At 44.4% G+C, this 17,885-nt stretch overlaps 1 protein-coding gene across 4 annotated transcripts in view; it reads right to left on the bottom strand.

Annotated features, from left to right (window-relative positions):
- dner (delta/notch-like EGF repeat containing) overlaps nt 1–17,885 on the bottom strand; it is a 293,020-nt gene that overhangs the window by 52,076 nt on the left and 223,059 nt on the right. For all 4 annotated transcript variants that reach the window (XR_011960841.1, XM_072571949.1, XM_072571950.1 and 1 more), the window contains one exon: nt 13,219–13,332. Coding sequence is in view for 3 of the 4 variants with exons in the window: in XM_072571949.1 (XP_072428050.1) it covers nt 13,219–13,332 (114 nt within the window). In the remaining variant the exon portion in view is untranslated. The remainder of the gene's footprint in view (nt 1–13,218; nt 13,333–17,885) is intronic.

Raw genomic sequence — 17,885 nt, 5'->3', positions numbered from 1 at the left:
AGCCTCCACCACTTCCTCTGGCAGCTCATTCCATACACGTATCATCCTCTGTGTGAAAACATTGCTCCTTAGGTCCCTTTTATATCTTTCCCCTCTCACCCTAATCCTATGCCCTCTATTTCTGTTCTCCCCCCAGCCCAGGTGGGCATCTGTTTATCCTATCCCATCCTCTATGTGGTCACCCTTCAGCCTCTGACACTCCAGGGAAAACTGCCCCAGCCTATTCAGCCTCTCCCTATAGCTCAATCCACTCCAATCCTGGCAACGTCCTTTCTGAACCCTTTCAAGTTTCACAACATCTTTTCTATAGCAGGGATATCAGAATTGAATGCAATATTCCAAACTCTATGTAAACAAGTTGCCCATCATATATTTTTTAAAACTTTCTCTTTCCACTTTAAAAAATGCCTCCTAGTTTTGAACTCCCCCACCCTAGGGGAAAGACCCTTGCTATTTACCTTATCCATGCCTCTTATGATTTTATAAACCTCTATAAGGTCATCCCCTCATTATCCTACACCTCAGTGAAAAAAAGTCTCAGGCTATCCAGTCTATTTTATAACTCAAACCCTCCATTTCCAGCATGAATTTGTTAAGTGCGTATAAGACAATTTTCTGATTCAGTATGTGAATGTACCTACTAGAGAATGTGCAAAACCTGACCTACTCTTAGGAAATAAGGCAGGACAGGTGACTGAGGTGTCAGAGGGGAAGCACTTTGGGGCCAGCGACCATAACTCTATTCGTTTTTAAATAGTGATGGAAAAGGATAGACCAGATCTAAAAGTTGAAGTTCTAAATTGGAGAAAGGCCAATTTTGACTGTATTAGGCAAGAACTTTCAAAAGTTGATTGGGGGCAGATGTTCACAGGTAAAGGGACGGCTGGAAAATGGGAAGCCTTCAGAAATGAGATAATGAGAATCCAGAGAAAGTATATTCCTGTCAGGGGGAAAGGGAAGGCTGATAGGTATAGGGAATGCTGGATGACTAAAGAAATTGAGAATTTGGTTAAGAAAAAGAAGGAAGCATATGTCAGGTATAGACAGGAGAGATCAAGTGAATGCTTAGAAGACTATAAAGGAAGTAGGAGTATACTCAAGAGAGAAATCAGGAGGGTGATATGGTGGCTCAGTGGTCAGCACTGCTGCCTCACAACACCAGAGACCTGAGTTCAATTCCCACCTCGGGCAGCTGTCTGTGTGGAGTTTGCACGTTCTCCCCGTGTCTGCGTGGGTTTCCTCCGGGTGCTCTGGTTTCCTCCCACAGTCCAAAGATGTGCAGGTTAGGTGACTTGGCCATGCTAAATTGCCCATAGTGTTAGGTGCATTAGTCAGGGGTGAATGTAGTGGAATGGGTCTGGGTGGGTTGCTCTTCGGAGGGTCAGTGCGGACTTGTTGGGCTGAAGGGCCTGTTTCCACACTGTATTTAATCTAATCTAATCAAAAAGGGGACATGAGGTAGCTTTGGCAAGGAGAATTCAAAAAGTTTTTACAAATACATGAAGGAAAGGGAGAGAATAGGGCCCCTCAAATATCAGCAAGGCAGCCTCTGTGTGGAGCCACAGAAAATGGGGGAGATACTAAATGAGTATTTTGCATCAGTATTTACTGTGGAAAAGGACATGGAAGATATAGACTGTAGGGAAATCGATGGTGACATTTTGCAAAATGTCCAGATTACAGAGGAGGAAATGCTGGATGTCTTGAAATGGTAAAGGTGGATAAATCCCCAGGACCTGATCAGGTGTACCCGAGAACTCTGTGGGAAGCTAGAGAAGTGATTGTTGGGCCCCTTGCTGAGATATTTGTAGCATCGATAGTCACAGGTGAGGTGTCAGAAGACTGGAGGTTGGCAAACGTGGTCCAACTGTTTAAGAAGGGCGTTAAAGACAAGCCAGGGAACTATAGACCAGTGAGCCTGACGTTGGTGTTGGGCAAGTTGTTGGAGGGAATCCTGAGGGACAGGACGTACATGTATTTGGAAAGGAAAGGACTGCCTTGAAGACGTTTTCCTCCTCTCTCTACAAGAATATGCTACTTTCTCCCCAACCCCACTCTCCTCTCATTTATCTCTGCACCCTTCAGGCTCTCTGCCTGTATTCCTGATGAAGGGCTTTTGCCCGAAACGTCGATTTCGAAGCTCCTTGGATGCTGCCTGAACTGCTGTGCTCTTCCAGCACCACTAATCCATAATCTGGTTTCCAGCATCTGCAGTCATTGTTTTTACCTGATTAAGGATAGTCAACATGGCTTTGTGTGTGGGAAATCCTGTCTTACAAACTTGATTGAGTTTTTTGAGGAAGTAGCAAAGAGGATTGATGAGGGCAGAGCAGTAGATGTGATATATATGGACTTCAGTAAGGCATTCGATAAGGTTCCCCATGGGAGACTGGTTAGCCAGATTAGATCTCACAGAATACAGAGAGAACTAGCCATTTGGATACAGAACTGGCTCAAAGGTAGAAGACAGAGGGTGGTGGTGGAGGGTTATTTTTCAGACTGGAGGCCTGTGACCAGTGGAGTGCCACAAGAATCAGTGCTGGGCCCTCTACTTTTTGTCATTTACATAAATGATTTGGATGCAAGTATAAGAGGTACAGTTAGTAAGTTTGCAGATGACCCCAAAATTGAAGGTGCAGTGGTCTGCAAAGAGGGTTACCTCAGATTACAACAGGATCTGGACCAGATGGGCCAATGGGCTGAGAAGTGGCAGATGGAGTTTAATTCAGATAAAAGCGAGGTGCTGCATTTTAGGAAAGCAAATCTTAGCAGGATGTATACACTAGGTAAAAGCAATGACTGCAGATGCTGGAAACCAGAGTCTAGATTAGAGTGATGCTGGAAGAGCACAGCAGTTCAGGCAACAACCGAGGAGCAGGAAAATCAACGTTTCGGGCAAAAGCCCATCCTGACAAAGGATGTATACACTCAATGGTAAAGTCCCAGGGAGTGTTGCTGAACAAAGAGACCTTGGAGTACAGGTTCATATCTCCTTGAAAGTGGAGTCTCAGGTAGATAGGATAGTGAAGGCGGCGTTTGGTATGCTTTCCTTTATTGGTCAGAGCATTGAGTACAGGAGTTGGGAGGTCATGTTGCGGCTGTACAGGACATTGGTTAGGCCACTGTTGGAATATTGCTTGCAATTCTGGTCTCCTTCCTATCGGAAAGATGTTGTGAAACTTGAAAGGGTTCAGAAAAGATGTACAAGGATGTTGCCAGGGTTGGAGGATCTGAGCTACAGGGAGAGGCTTTTCCCTGGGGTCAGGGAGTGCAGAACTAGAGGGCATTGGTTTAGGGTGAGAGGGGAAAGATATAAAAGAGACCTAAGGGGCAACATTTTCACACAGAGGGTGGTACGTGTATGGAATGAACTGCCAGAGGAAGTGGTGGAGGCTGGTACAATTGCAACATTTAAAAGGCATTTGGATGGGTATATGAATAGGAAGGGTTTGGAGGGATATGGGCCGGGTGCTGGCAGGTGGGACTAGATTGGGTTGGGATATCTGGTCAGCATGGATGGGTTGGACCAAAGGGTCTGTATCCGTGCTGTACATCTCTATGAGTCTATAACACTCTGGTAAATCTTTTCTGAATCCTCTCCAATTGAATAGTATCCTTGCTATTGCAGGGTGAGCAGAACTGGACACAATATTCCAGAAGATATGGGCAGGGAATACATTGTTTGGATAATTGAATGCCAGATAATCAAGGTTCCTCTATAGTCAATCTTCTTTTCTATTGGTTGGTAGTAACAGGGTACATGAAGTTGACCAGGTATCCATTGCAAGAAACTGTACACCAGCCTGGGACTTACAAAGAAAACATATTTGTCAATAGTTCCCTTCCCATTTCTTACACAAGTGGCACTTATGAGCCCTATCCACACATTCACATTGTATTCCTTAGCCCTTTGCTTTCCCACTGCACCCACCTTGTTTCAGACTTTCAATTCCATCATCGCTAGTACTATCACTTTAAGAGTGATGTAACTTTAAGAATCTCAACACCCAGTTGAGTCAAGTTCCTGGATCTTATCATATCACCAGACGCTTTGGCCACAGTGGTGACAATACTTTAAGAGGTGTATCTTTTCTATTTTTTTATGAAACATGGTCTGCTCAAAGCCAATAAAGTAAACAGCTTGTGAGGCCTTGGGATTCTAAAAACAAATTGGAACAATATAAGCAGCCTGAATGGGTACGGTCAGGCTCCCAAAGATCCAGGATTTAAGTTTACTTTTCAGTAGTTTTTGGGGTTTTGAAACTGCCATTACATCTCTCCCTGCGACAGCAAAACACTTGTGCTCTCTCTTTTCTCTCTTTCTGCCAGAACTTTCTCTTGATGTTCTTTCTTCCTGGACTGGAGAATTGCCTGTGAGACGTAATTTTACTGAATTTGCCTTTGCCAAGGGTGTGTTTATGGGATGTTACTATATTGGAACAGTTACTATTAGTAGTTAAATAATCTACTCTTCTGTTAAGTTTTCCAATAGAGTTAAAGTACAATCAATTTTTCTTTCTTGTGTTTGTATATCAACTATATAGTAAGAATAGAATGTGTTTTCATTCCAGCCGAGTAGTGTAGCCAATTGAATTACATGTGGAACACAGCAGCTGACACTTGCTTTTAAATAAGATGGAAGTGAGGGTGTGGGCTATCTCCTGGATATATTTGAAGGGGGTTTGGCCTGGCTCCCTCGCACACTGCATTGTAAAACCTGAGACAAAGGGCAGCTCTAGAGATGACTCAGAACAGTTGATACCAGATTAGCTGGAAACAAACCCTCCAGAGACCTCCAAGTAAACACTTGTGTTACATATAGATCGCACAAGCAATCATTGGAACTACCATGACTGCTTTCCGTTTCACCCCAGCCACTGTACCCTCCCCTTTCAATTAATTCATTATCAGCCATCACATGGTCAACCCACATGGATATGCAAATTAGGAGTAGAAGTAGGCCATTCGGCCCCTCAAGATGATGCTGCCATTCAATACAATCCTGGCTAAGCTGTTTAAGTTTCAAATGTCACATTCCCATCGGCTTCCAAAGTCCCTTGGTTCCCAGGCCCTCTCGCTTTCTCTCACAAACGTCATTACCAGCTATCACAATGAGACATTGCTTATATTCAAAAATCGTGTTGTGCAATGCAAAGGGTCGAAAGCGATGTGCAAACAGAGCAAGGATGATGTGACAGATAAACCTTTTCACCTGGTGAGTAGCATGTGCCTGGAATGTACTGCTTGGTATTCAAGAGTGAATTGGATGTTTCTCTCAAAATGGTGTGCAGGGAGAGAGAGAAAAGGCAGGGGCACTGGCTGACAGGGAGATGACACGGACAAAGAATCCCTATAGAATCCCTATAGTGTGGAAACAGGGCCTTCAGCCCAAAAGGTTCACACCGTCGCTCCGAAGAATAATCTACCCAGACCCATACACCCACCCTATTCCCCTACATTTACCCCTGCACCTAACACTACGGGCAGTTTTAGCATGGCCAATTCCCCTCACCTCTTGGGACATCTTTGGACTGTGGGAGGAAACCGGAGCACCCGGAGGAAACCTGCACAGACACGGGGAGAATGTGCAAACTCCACACAGACAGTCTCCTGAGGCTGGAATCGAACCCGGGTCCCTGGCGCTGTGAGGCCAAATGGCCTTGTTCTGCATTGTAACCATTCTGTGACATGAGTGACCCTGAAAGTAGATTGTCACCAATGCTGCATTTGTGTAGAACAACAGACGCTTTGTGCTAAACTTTCCCAGTCCTCGGGCAGGATGGGAGGTAGGACCGAGAGCAAGAGTGGAAAATAGTATGTATAACTAGTATAACTAATATAAGATAACATGCACAACTAGCATAACTTGACTTGCTCCCATTTACAAACAATTAAACTAGCATGAGTGCAGCTCGGCAGAAACTCATGAGTCGGCCAATGGAGAGAGAAGTTGCTGCCTTTGGGATCTTCCCAATGCTGACCCGAATACGGTTAAAGCTGGATGCCAGAGTCAAGCTGGAGTGAGATTTCCAGCTCCAATCCAGTGACAGTCATTGATATGTGCTGTCCACCACTCCAGCTCGGACTGCCTGTGATGTGACGTCCACATGTAATGGCCCAACGTCTCTGACTATTAGGGATTTGTCTATTTTTCTAATTGACCTGTTCAGAGATGTTATTACACCCCTGTGGAGCAGCTGGGACTTGAACATGGGCCTCCAGGACCCAGGGTAGGGAGACTACTCTTGCACCATAACTAGGTCCTTGTACAATTGTGTAGGTAAAAACAATGACTGCAGATGCTGAAAATCAAATACTGGATTAGTGGTGCTGGAAGAGCACAGCAGTTCAGGCAGCATCCAACGAGCAGCGAAATCAACGTTTCGGGCAAAAGCCCTTCATCAGGAATAAAGGCAGTGAGCCTGAAGAATTGTGCAGAGTTATTTTCATTCTGAAACAGTTTCCTGGTGTTCTACCTGACACAGCAATGCCTATATCTCTCCCTCTGTGAGATTGCCAGCTGAACATTGCACTGGCTCTCTGTTTGAGTCTCTAACTTCACTGTTTCATTCTTCGTCTTTAAATAACCATCTGCGGGAACATGAGAAGTGATGCCTTGCCGTACCAGTACTGGTGCCCAACTGAGAGCATTGCCTGGCATCAGTGTTCTGATGATCTCAACAAAATCGGCCTTGTATGAAATCACTACAGTGTGGAAGCAGGCCATTCAGCCCATACTGACCCTCTGAAGAGCATCCCACCCCATAACCATGCGGCTAACCCACTTAGCCAGCACATCCCTGGACACTATGGGCAATTTGGCATGGCCAATTCACCTAACCTGGAATGAGCATGTTGTCTCATGAGGAGCGGTTGGACAGACTGAGTTTATTTTCACAGGAGTTGAGAAAAATGAGACTGGTTTGTCGAAGTTTATAATATCCTGAATGATCTTGCCAAGGTGGATCTCCTTCCACAACCTATTACAAACCCACAACTCTAATCCCCTGAGGACAATCCATTACAAACCTGCAACTCTAATTCCCTGGGGATCACCATTACATTCCCATGACTCTAATCCCCCAAGGACAACTCATTACAAACCCACAACTCTAATCCCCTGAAGACAACTCATTACAAACCCATGACTCTAATCCCCTGAAGACAACCCATTACAAACCTGTGACTCTAATCCCCTGAGGACAATCCATTACAAACATGTGATTCTAATCTTCTGAGGATCACCCATTACATTCCCACGACTCTAATCCTCCAATGTCAACTCATTACAAACCCATGACTCTAATCCCATGACAACAATCCATTACAAACCCATGACTCTAATTCCCTGAAGACAACTCATTACAAACCCACGACTCTAATCCCCTGAAGACAACCCATTACAAACCAGTGACTCTAATCCCCTGAGGACAGCACATTACAAACCCATGACTCTAATCCCCTGAAGACAACTCATTACAAACCCGTGACTCTAATCCCCTGAAGACAACACATTACAAACCTGTGACTCTAATCCCCTGAGGACAATCCATTACAAACCCATGACTCTAATCCCCTGAAGACAACTCATTACAAACCATGACTCTAATCCCCTGAAGACAACCCATTACAAACCTGTGACTCTAATCCCCTGAGGACAATCCATTACAAACCTGTGATTCTAATCTTCTGAGGATCACCCATTACATTCCCACGACTCTAATCCTCCAATGTCAACTCATTACAAACCCATGACTCTAATCCCCTGACAACAATCCATTACAAACCCATGACTCTAATCCCCTGAAGACAACTCATTACAAACCCACGACTCTAATTCCCTGAAGACAACTCATTACAAACCCGTGACTCTAATTCCCTGAAGACAACTCATTACAAACCCATGACTCTAATCCCCTGAAGACAACTCATTACAAACCCGTGACTCTAATCCCCTGAAGACAACACATTACAAACCCATGACTCTAATCCCCTGAAGACAACTCATTACAAACCCGTGACTCTAATCCCCTGAAGACAACTCATTACAAATCTGTGACTCCAATCCCCTGAAGACAACTCATTATACACCCATGACTCTAACCCCCTGAGGATAATCTATTACAATCCCATGACTCTAATCCTCCAATGTCAACTCATTACAAACCCATGACTCTAATCCCCGGACAACAACTCATTACAAACCCGTGACTCTAATCCCCTGAAGACAACCCATTACAAACCCGTGACTCTAATCTCCTGAGGACAACACATTACAAACCCATGACTCTAATCCCCTGAAGACAACTCATTACAAACCCGTGACTCTAATCCCCTGAAGACAACTCATTACAAACCCGTGACTCCAATCCCCTGAAGACAACTCATTACACACCCATGACTCTAACCCCCTGAGGATAATCTATTACAAACCCACGACTCTAATTCCTTGAGGACAACCCATTACAAACCCGAGCCTCAGTGGAAAGGGTGGAGCGGTTGGAAGGAAGATGGACCGGTATGCACAGGGCAAGGGGGCTGGGTGGAGAGGAAGGGCTGGGCCTAGGATGAGTTGGGGGCAGTGGGGAGATTCGGAAGCTGGTGAATTCTATGTTTGACGTATGGTTGTAAGCTCCTGAGGCGGAAGGTGAGATGTTCTTCCTCCAGTTTGTGTGTGGTCTTGTGTTGATGGTGGAGGAGGCCCAGGATGGACATGACATCAGGGTGGTGGGAGGGGGACTCGAAATGGATGGCGACCAGGAGGTGGGGTTGATTAGAGCGTATGGACTATAAATGCTCCTTGAACTGGTTCGTGTTTTTGTGCACGGTCTCTCCAATGTGGAGGAGACCACATCGGGAGCAACGGATGCAGTAAATCAGGCGCAATAAATCTTTAGAATTGACAAGCAGGGCCCTGAGGTGCAAGTCGGACACTGATTTCCAGCAGATCTCATATTTCTCAGGCAGTGGAAGGAGCTGAAACATGAACTGCTCAGGTAGGAAGCAGAAACCTGTTGTGTCATTTAAAATTAGTATTTAATACAATCAGTTCCCCCACCCACACCCCCACTTTGCCACTAAACCAGAAGCTGTTTGGGGAACAAATTAGACCAATACCCAACAGCGTTTAGAAGGATGAGCGGTAATCTTATTGAAAGATCTGGAAGTGATTGGACAGGATGGATACCACGAGGTTGGAGAGACTATAACAAAAGGCCTGGTTAAAGAATAAGGGGGTCAATTTCTCTTCCACAGAAGCTAGTGCTAGAACGGTCTTTATTTTTATTCAAGGCTGAGTTTTGTAGATTTTTGACAAACCAGGGAGTGGAGGGTTACGAGATGGTCAGTAAAAACTGAGATCACAACCAGATCAGCCATGATCCTATTGAAGGGTGGAACCGTCTCAAAGGGCCGAGTAGCCTCCTCCTGCTCCTAAACCAGTAAATTCCATGATGTGGAGGTGCTGCTGTTGGACTGGGGTGGACAAAGTCACAAACCACATGACACCAAGTTACAGTTGGTGTGGTCTGATTTCTGAATAAATTCAATGAACCTAGTTAAATAATGATCCACCCCCCCTTAAAGGGGAACAGTAACAAAACTTTAAACAAAACTTATCAGATTGAACTAAAATAAGAGTTTGGTAGGTGCTGTTGAGCTCCAGCCTCTCTGGTGCTCACTAGTTGTGGAAGAGAGTCTCTTCGTAAGTGTACAAGTGGACTCACCCCAACTTTATCACTTAATCTTGGTTACTGCACTTAACCCACATCTGTGATGTAGCCTCAACAATTCACTGTAAACAATAGGTGATGGAATTAAAAGCCACATATCCAAGCTAAGCTGATGGCACAATGACAGCTGCTGTTACATGCAGTGTAATGGGAAGTTTAACATGGCCGCAATAACAGGATATGTGTTTGGGGAAAACTATCACAGTAGTAGGCGAATAGAAGGTCACCCACTTTGGGCTTTAAGAGGACAAAGCAGGGTAATTTCCTAAGTAGGCCATTTTAAAATAAAAACTTTCTTTACTCCCCAAAGCTTTCTCAAAGTGGAATACAATCCTAAACTCATGACAAAATCTCTAAACCCAGTTCTGTCATCAGATAGTGACCAAACGCAGGTTGGATACTTCTCCACTCAGAGGAAGGTGTCAGCACCTTTTGTTAGTTGACAGAACAATAGGAGTCAGAGAATAACAACAGCAGGAGTTCTCTCCTAGGCTAATAGTCTGGGAGATTCTGCTGACTGCACTGACACCATTGCCATTGAGGATCACAATTCAGCAGTGTTTAATATAGAACGCAGTGCCAAGTATGTAATGAAGACGAGGAAATGACAGTACGGGTGAAGGGAAAGCTTTGCTAATTAGAACATATCGCTAGATGAATTTTTAAAAGTTAAATTTCTAAATGTACTTTAATCACAACTTGAAATGACAACAGCAATGTAAGGTGTCACATTAATTATGCCTACCACTGTTAACACTGAGCATTACACCAGATAGTACCAAGGAGGTAACAGATTTTGAATTACTTCTGTTAGTGAGGAACAACTGCAGTAGATAGTTGATACCCCCAGTTGGGTTGTTAGCACAAGATGTGGGCAGGCAATCAACATTGGCATAACAGCTCAGCATTATTACAGATTGCCGCTGAGTATCTATTCAAATCAAGTAAGTATCTGTCTCTCATAAAGTATAGATTTTGTCTCTGTACCCCATCTGTCTGGATAGCATCAGGGTATTCTGCATTGCATTCGGAACTTAGATAACGGAAAGTTTCATCCTGCAATTGATTTGAATTGCAATACTTCCATGAAAGCATGCAACAAAAAATATGTTCCTTTTCCAAATTAAGTCTATCTTTCTTTATTTGCTTACAGAACACAAAATCAGGATGGTCATAGATAAGGTTGAATGACAAGGGTCTTTTCTCAGTGGTGGGGGAGTTAAAAACCATGGGGTGTATTTTTAAGGCAAGAGGAGAAAGATTTAAAAAGGAGTTGAGGGGTAACTTTTTTACACAGAGAGTGGTTCATGTGTGGAATGAACTTCCAGAGAAAGTGGTGGATGCAGGGACAGTTACAATATTTAAAAGACATTTGGATAAGTACATGAATAGGAAAGGTTTGGAGGGATATGGGCCAGGGGCAGGCAGCTGGGATTAGATTTGTTTGGGAACATGGTCGTCATGGACATGGAAGACGAAAGGAGGAGCAAATGACTGCAGATACTGGAATCTGTACTGATGGACCGAAGGGTCAGTTTCCAAGCTATATGACTCTATAACTCAATGAGTACTGCACGGGAACAGGCCCTTCAGCCCAACATGTCTGCACTTACAGAAATTATTTATTGGATGTTTCCTTGTTTGGTATGCACACCCCGATATAAGGTAAATGTTAGCTAGTTCAACAAATTACGTGGAATAAACAATACAGCTTGTAGATTGATATAGTTCAGAAAGGCCCAAGTCTGAAGTTTGACAGCTGAATTTGTCACTTAGACTGGTATCTGTCTACCTGATCATTTCCAGTATTTTGCCACATCAACAAGTATATCAGTACAAGAGCAATATTTGATAAGCATTTAGACAGACACATGAACAAGTAGGGAATAGAGGGATATGGGGTGTGTGGAGACAGATGAGATTAGAGTCAGACAGTTCATCAGAGAGTCAGACTAAACTAGTCCCACTTACCTGTGTTTGGCTCACGTCCCTCGAAATCCTTCCTGTTCACGTACCTGTCCAAATGTCTTTTAAATGATGTAAGCATACCTGTACCCATCACTTCCTCTAGCAGTTTATTCCACACACTAACCACCCGCTGTGTGACAAAGTTGCCTCTCAGGTCCCTTCTAATTTTTTCCCATCTCACCTTAAATCTAAGCTCCCTCATTTTGAAATCTCCTACCCTTTGCTTCGAATGGCATCGCGGTCAGCACAGACATGGTTGGCTGAGGGGCATGTCTTTCTGCTGAACTATTCTACAGTCCTATGTTCTGTCAATGAGTCAATTAATTCCACTTTCCCTGAATGCCCATTGATGTTCTTCTAGAGTAATGCAAGGTATGGGAGCAGGGGGTAAAATGTAATTTTGATGGGGTCACTATATGGCCTCAGACTGCTTGCTGAAACAATGTAGGGTCACATCAAACCCTGGTTTTTAAGGGCACAGCTGCGAAAATCACATGGTGGTCACATCCCAGTCGATAAATTATATAACAGCGAGGGGAATTCAATTGGATTTCTGGGCCTTCTTGCTTGATATTGGGGCAAATAAAGACAAGCGATGAATGGTTAGCGATGCTGAAACTTGAGGGGAGGTCGAGCGTAGAAACCCAACATGAACAGTCCCACTTGAGAGAGACAACAGGTAGTGAGTTAAAGCTGAGGGTCACTAGGCCCCAGGTGGGAGACAAGTCTGGGTCAGCAGGACTCCTTCATGATAACTTCAGCTGTTGTGGGGGTTGAACCCACTGTGCGGATATCTTGCGATGTTGCTAACTGAGCTAACTAGACACCTGCTTTGCAACAGCAAGTTCAGTAGACAGAAAAGCCAAGGCAGTCTTTGTGTTGTGTGGGAGCAGAGGCCCGCAGGAGCCCAGCAAACACTCAGAGAAATGTGACCTACGCTCCGATAAAAACCAATCCCTGATTATTTTGCCAACACATTGCCTAGTACTACTGCAATAAGTCCTGTAGATTTCCAATAGCTACTCAGCACAGAGACAGAATGTTCGCCCCAGACAGGTCATATTTAGAAATATCATCAAGTAAAATGAAGGGACCCTTCAAATCTGCCGTGGGCCCCACACAAAGTGAACAAGGCCCTTCCCGAAATAGCTCAGTTCACCTTCAGGTATAAAGCTGTCTTGAGTAGATACGTCACACTGCATATTGTAGCTTCTTTAATGGAAATCTTGGTTTTATTCAGTTATATTGGGAAATTTTATAAGTTTATATGAGAACAGGAAAATTAACCATTCTCAATCAATGTTCACACACTGCCTATGAAATAGGGCTTTGAACATCTCTTCTTGTGGATCTCAGTGAAATCTTATATTTCTCCCATGGTTGGAAGATCTCACAGGCATTTCCTGTCTTCAAAGGAGAGTAACAACATATCCTGCTTGGACTCTGCTTTCTGTGGTCACTTCCATGATGCAGCACAGTAGAAGCTGTGAAGCGATGGACACACTTGCACATTACTTACCTTCAGGACACACACAGCTGTAGCCAGTGGCTCTGCTCAGACAGGTAGCTCCATGTTCGCAGGGCTGTGAGGTACAGTGATCGATCTGGAACTCGCACACTTCTCCTGTGTAACCTGGCAACACAGAAAATATCCAGCAAATGTCACTGCTCCTCATACTAATGAGCAAAATGATTCAGAAATTAAGCATAAGAAAGATTGCCACCACTCAGCACTCAAAGTGCAAAAGACAGTTCTGTATAAAGTGTTTCCAGCGCATTTAAAATATGAAAACCTGCCTTCAGAGATGAAGCAGCCAACACAGACTCTCCCAGTGTCCTGGCCAACTTCTATCCCTCATTCTTTGGGTGGCACTGTGGCTCAGTGGTTAGCACTGCTGCCTCACAATGCCAGGGACTATATGTGTGGAGTTTGCACGTTCTCCCTGTGTCTACGTGGGCTTCCTCTGGGAACTCTGGCTTCCTCCTCCAATACAAAGATGTGTAGGTGAGGATGGATTGGTCATGCTAAATTGCCCCAAGTGTCCAGCTATGTGCAGACTGGGTGGAATGGCCACGGGAAATGCAGAGTTAGGGTAGGGGTGTGAGTCTGGGTGGGATCTTCTTCAGAGGGTCAGTGTGGACTTGATGGGCTGAATGGCCTGCCTCCACACTGTAGGGACTCTATGAGCGAAAATAGATCATCCTTTCATTTACCTCACCCTTATTTGATCCTGTCAATAGCAAAGGCTTATCAGAGAGATGAACAACTTAGACTTTAAAATGTACGTTTTCAAACACTTTGAGGCAATGTTATCTGGCAGGTACTGGGTCTATGCTGATGCTGATGCCAAAAGCCTTGCTCAGTACCTGAAGATACACCAGCTGCATGAACAACATTGTCCTATTGTTGGCTTCGAGTCAATCCCACAGTTGTGTGTTTCATCTGTGCACCTCTCAATGAACTGAGATGCCTAGAATTTCAACCGAGATTTTCTAACGTGTTGTAACATTGGCAGACACTGAGGGTAAACAGCGTCTCTCAGGGACGTCTGCTGGTCTTTCAGCAAGAACCTGAAGAATGTCTGTGGAAATCCTGCTCCCATCCAGGTGAGACATTACAAAAGGCAGACTGTCCATTCGTCTATTGGTCAGTAAATCCAGGAAATAAACTCCAGGAGGAGGATTGAGTGAGGAAGCTGGGGCTGTCTCCCTTTGAGAGAAGGAGAGATCTGATTCAGGTTTCAAAACCATGAGCTGGACTGGGAGAAGCTGCTCTTTGCTCATGATGGAACAAAAACAAGACAGTGTTGATTTAAAGGCAGACGTGGGCAGTGCAGACATTGGAGAATTAGAGTCTAGATTAGAGTGGTGCTGGAAAAGCACAGCAGGTCAGGCAGCATCCGAGGAGCAGGAAAATTGACGTTTTGGGCAAAAGCCCTTCATCAGATTCCTAGATTTCTAATCTAGACTCTAGCATTGTTTTAAAGTCACAGATTTAGACATAAATCTCAGGGGAGGTGATGGCCTGGTGGTAATATCAATAGTCTGTTAACCTAGAGGCTCAGGTAATGTCCTGGGGCCCTGGGTTCAAGTCCAGCCACAGTGATTTGAATTCAATAAAAATCTGGAGTTAGGAACCTAGTGATGACCATGAATTGATTGCCAGGAAAAAAGTCATCTGGGTCACTAATGTCCTTTAGGGAAGGAGACTGCCATCCTGGTCTGGTCTGGTCTACATGTGACTCCAGACCCACAGCCATGGGGTTGATTCCTAACTGAGGATAGGCTATTAGAGATGGGCAGTAAGTCCTGGTCTAGTCAGAAAACAGTGATGTGCAGAACAAGCAAGGGTGATGTGGGAAGGAACTTTTTCATCTAGGGTCTGGAACACACTGCCTGGAAATATGGGACAGACAAGTTCAATTCAGGAGGGTATGGGATGATTATTTGGATGGAAATGGTGTGCAAGGGTCTGGGGTAAGGCAGGAGATTGCCACTGGATGATAAAACTAGGGTAGACGTGATAGACCAAATGGCCTCCCGTGTTGTAACAGTTCTGTGAAATAACATGACAGTGAGACATACTAAACCAGGCGCCTGGATTAGATCCTTCATTTGTGTTGAGTTAATTAATCATGTTTCAATTCCAATGTCCTCCTAGTTCACCTACCCCTCCTCTTGCATCCTTTGTAAACACTAAGCTCATTCCGACCTACTGCCTATCACCCACCTCACACTAACTCTATCCAGCCTCCACCCGTGATGGGAGATCAACATTAGTGCCTGAATCGGTGACACCTTGATTTAAAGATTCTCATTCTGACTTTCAAAACATCCTCCACCCACCTCCTTAACTCTGTAAGCTCTTCAAGCCCAAAGATCCCTGTTCCACTCCAACTCCAGCCCTCGATTTCCAAAGTCCCACCTTTGGTTGGAATGCTTTCAGCTGCCTGGGTGAAGCTTTGGAAATCTCCACCATGACTGCTCTGACTCTGCACCCCTGTCCCCTCCTCCATGATGCTCCATAAAACCCCGAGGTTCCTGACCACCCTGTGTCCTGTCATAGTAACCATCACCTGGCCATGAAGGAGAGATCACACCCAGAGTGAGACACAGCCTGAGTGAATAAACAGTTCAGGGAATTCGGAAGCAACATACAAATTTGATGCAGGTGAGAAGAGGGGCTTTTTGCTTGCTTTTTCTGACTCATAGTTTGGAAGGTTTCTTTGTGAAGAGAAAGGATTCTGGGTAATTCAAAATGGAGGACAGGAAAACTTTCTGGCTGTAACAAGCTGTTTCACTTTTGAGGTATTCTAGGTGTTGGAGGGGATTTCCTCGAATTCCAGGAGCAGCATTTACTGTTTCATATGCTGTTGCATTGTTTTGGAACTCTGGTGAAAAAAAAAGTCAAAACAACAGCAGTTTTAAAAGGGAGAGGAACAGACAAAGGAAGCACATGGTGAGGTCAGTGCAGGAGAGAGAGAGAGAGATAGAGAAAGAAAGAAAGAAACCCACACTGCTAACTGACACTGCAGTAAACCTGCGCAGTTACTGCCATTGCTGTTTGAATTCATGTATCGCTGGACATCGGAGTGTGTCTGGGAAAATTATCAAACAGTGAAATTCACAACTGACCTTAGAGGAACCTGTTTGGGAGAAGTCACAGCACAGAAACAGATAAGCGAATAGTTTTAAGTGTGACCTTACAGTGTATCTGCAGTAGTGAGTAGACTGGGTGCTTTCTTGATTATATGTTTTATTGAGCTATGTCTCTTGATTAAATTTAAAATTATAAGCCATAAGTGTTAAGTTGCCTGGAGCAGTGTTTTGTAGAGGAATAAGACAGTACTATTTTCTGGGTCTGCAGATTGAAAGAAGCAAAAATGGCCCTTGGTAGAGTGATATGCTCTTCTTGTTGAATGTGGGAGTTTAGGGAGAGTTTATGGTTTACTGATTATATGGTTATCTGCAATAAATGCTGTAGGTTGCGAATCCCATCAGATCGAATGGATCAGTTGGAGTGGCAGTTAGAGGCAATTAGGAACTTACAAGAGCAAGGGGGTGTGATGGATGGCAGTTATAGACAATAGACAATAGGTGCGTGAGTAGGCCATTCAGCCCTTCGAGCCAGCACCACCATTCATTATGATCATGGTTGATCATCCTCAATCAGTATCCTGTTCCTGCCTTATCCATATAATCCTTGATCCTACTATCTCTAAGAGCTCTATCCATCTCTTTCTTGAAAGTATCCAGAGACTTGGCCTCCACTGCCCTCTGGGGCAGAGCATTCCATACACCCACCACTCTCTGGGTGAAGAAGATTCTCCTCAACTCTGTCCTAAATGGCCTACCCCTTATTTTTAAACTGTGTCCTCCGGTTCGGGACTCACCCATCAACAGAAACATGTTTCCTGCCTCCAGAGTGTCCAATCCTTTAATAATCTTATACATCTCAATCAGATCCTCTCTCATCCTTTTAAACTCAAGGGTATAGAACTCCAGTTGCTCCAATCTTTCAACATATGATAGTCCTGGCATTCCTGGAATTGACCTCGTGAACCTACGCTGCACTCACTTATTAGCCAGAATGTCCTTCCTCAAATTTGGAGACAAAAACAGCACACAATACTCCAGGTGCGGTCTCACCAGGGCCCTGTGTAGCTGCAGAAGGACCTCTTTGCTTCTATACTCAATTCCTCTTGTTATGAAGGCCAGCATGCTATTAGCTTTCTTCACTGCCTGCTGTACCTGCATGCTTGCCTTCATTGACTGGTGTACAAGAACACACCTAGATCTCGTTGTACCTTTACCTAACTTGACTCCATTTAGGTAGTAATCTGCCTTCCTGTTCTTGCCACCAAAGTGGATAACCATACATTTATCCACACTAAACTGCATCTGCCATGCATCTGTCCACTCACCTAACCTGTCCAGGTCACCCTGTATCCTTCTAACATCCTCCTCACATTTCACCCTGCCACCCAGCTTTGTGTCATCAGCAAATTTGCTAATGCCTTCATCTATATCATTAATGTATATTGTAAACAGCTATGGATCCAGCACTGAACCTTGTGGTACCCCACTGGTCACCGTCTGCCATTCTGAAAGGGACACATTTATCACTACTCTTTGCTTCCTGACAGCCAGCCAATTTTCAATCCAAGTCAGTATTTTGCCCCTAAT

Source organism: Chiloscyllium punctatum, chromosome 6, assembly GCF_047496795.1.
Source record: "Chiloscyllium punctatum isolate Juve2018m chromosome 6, sChiPun1.3, whole genome shotgun sequence".
NCBI classification, from domain to species: domain Eukaryota; kingdom Metazoa; phylum Chordata; class Chondrichthyes; order Orectolobiformes; family Hemiscylliidae; genus Chiloscyllium; species Chiloscyllium punctatum.
Note: the sequence above shows the minus strand (reverse complement) of the source record. Positions and strands in the feature narration are given on the sequence as shown.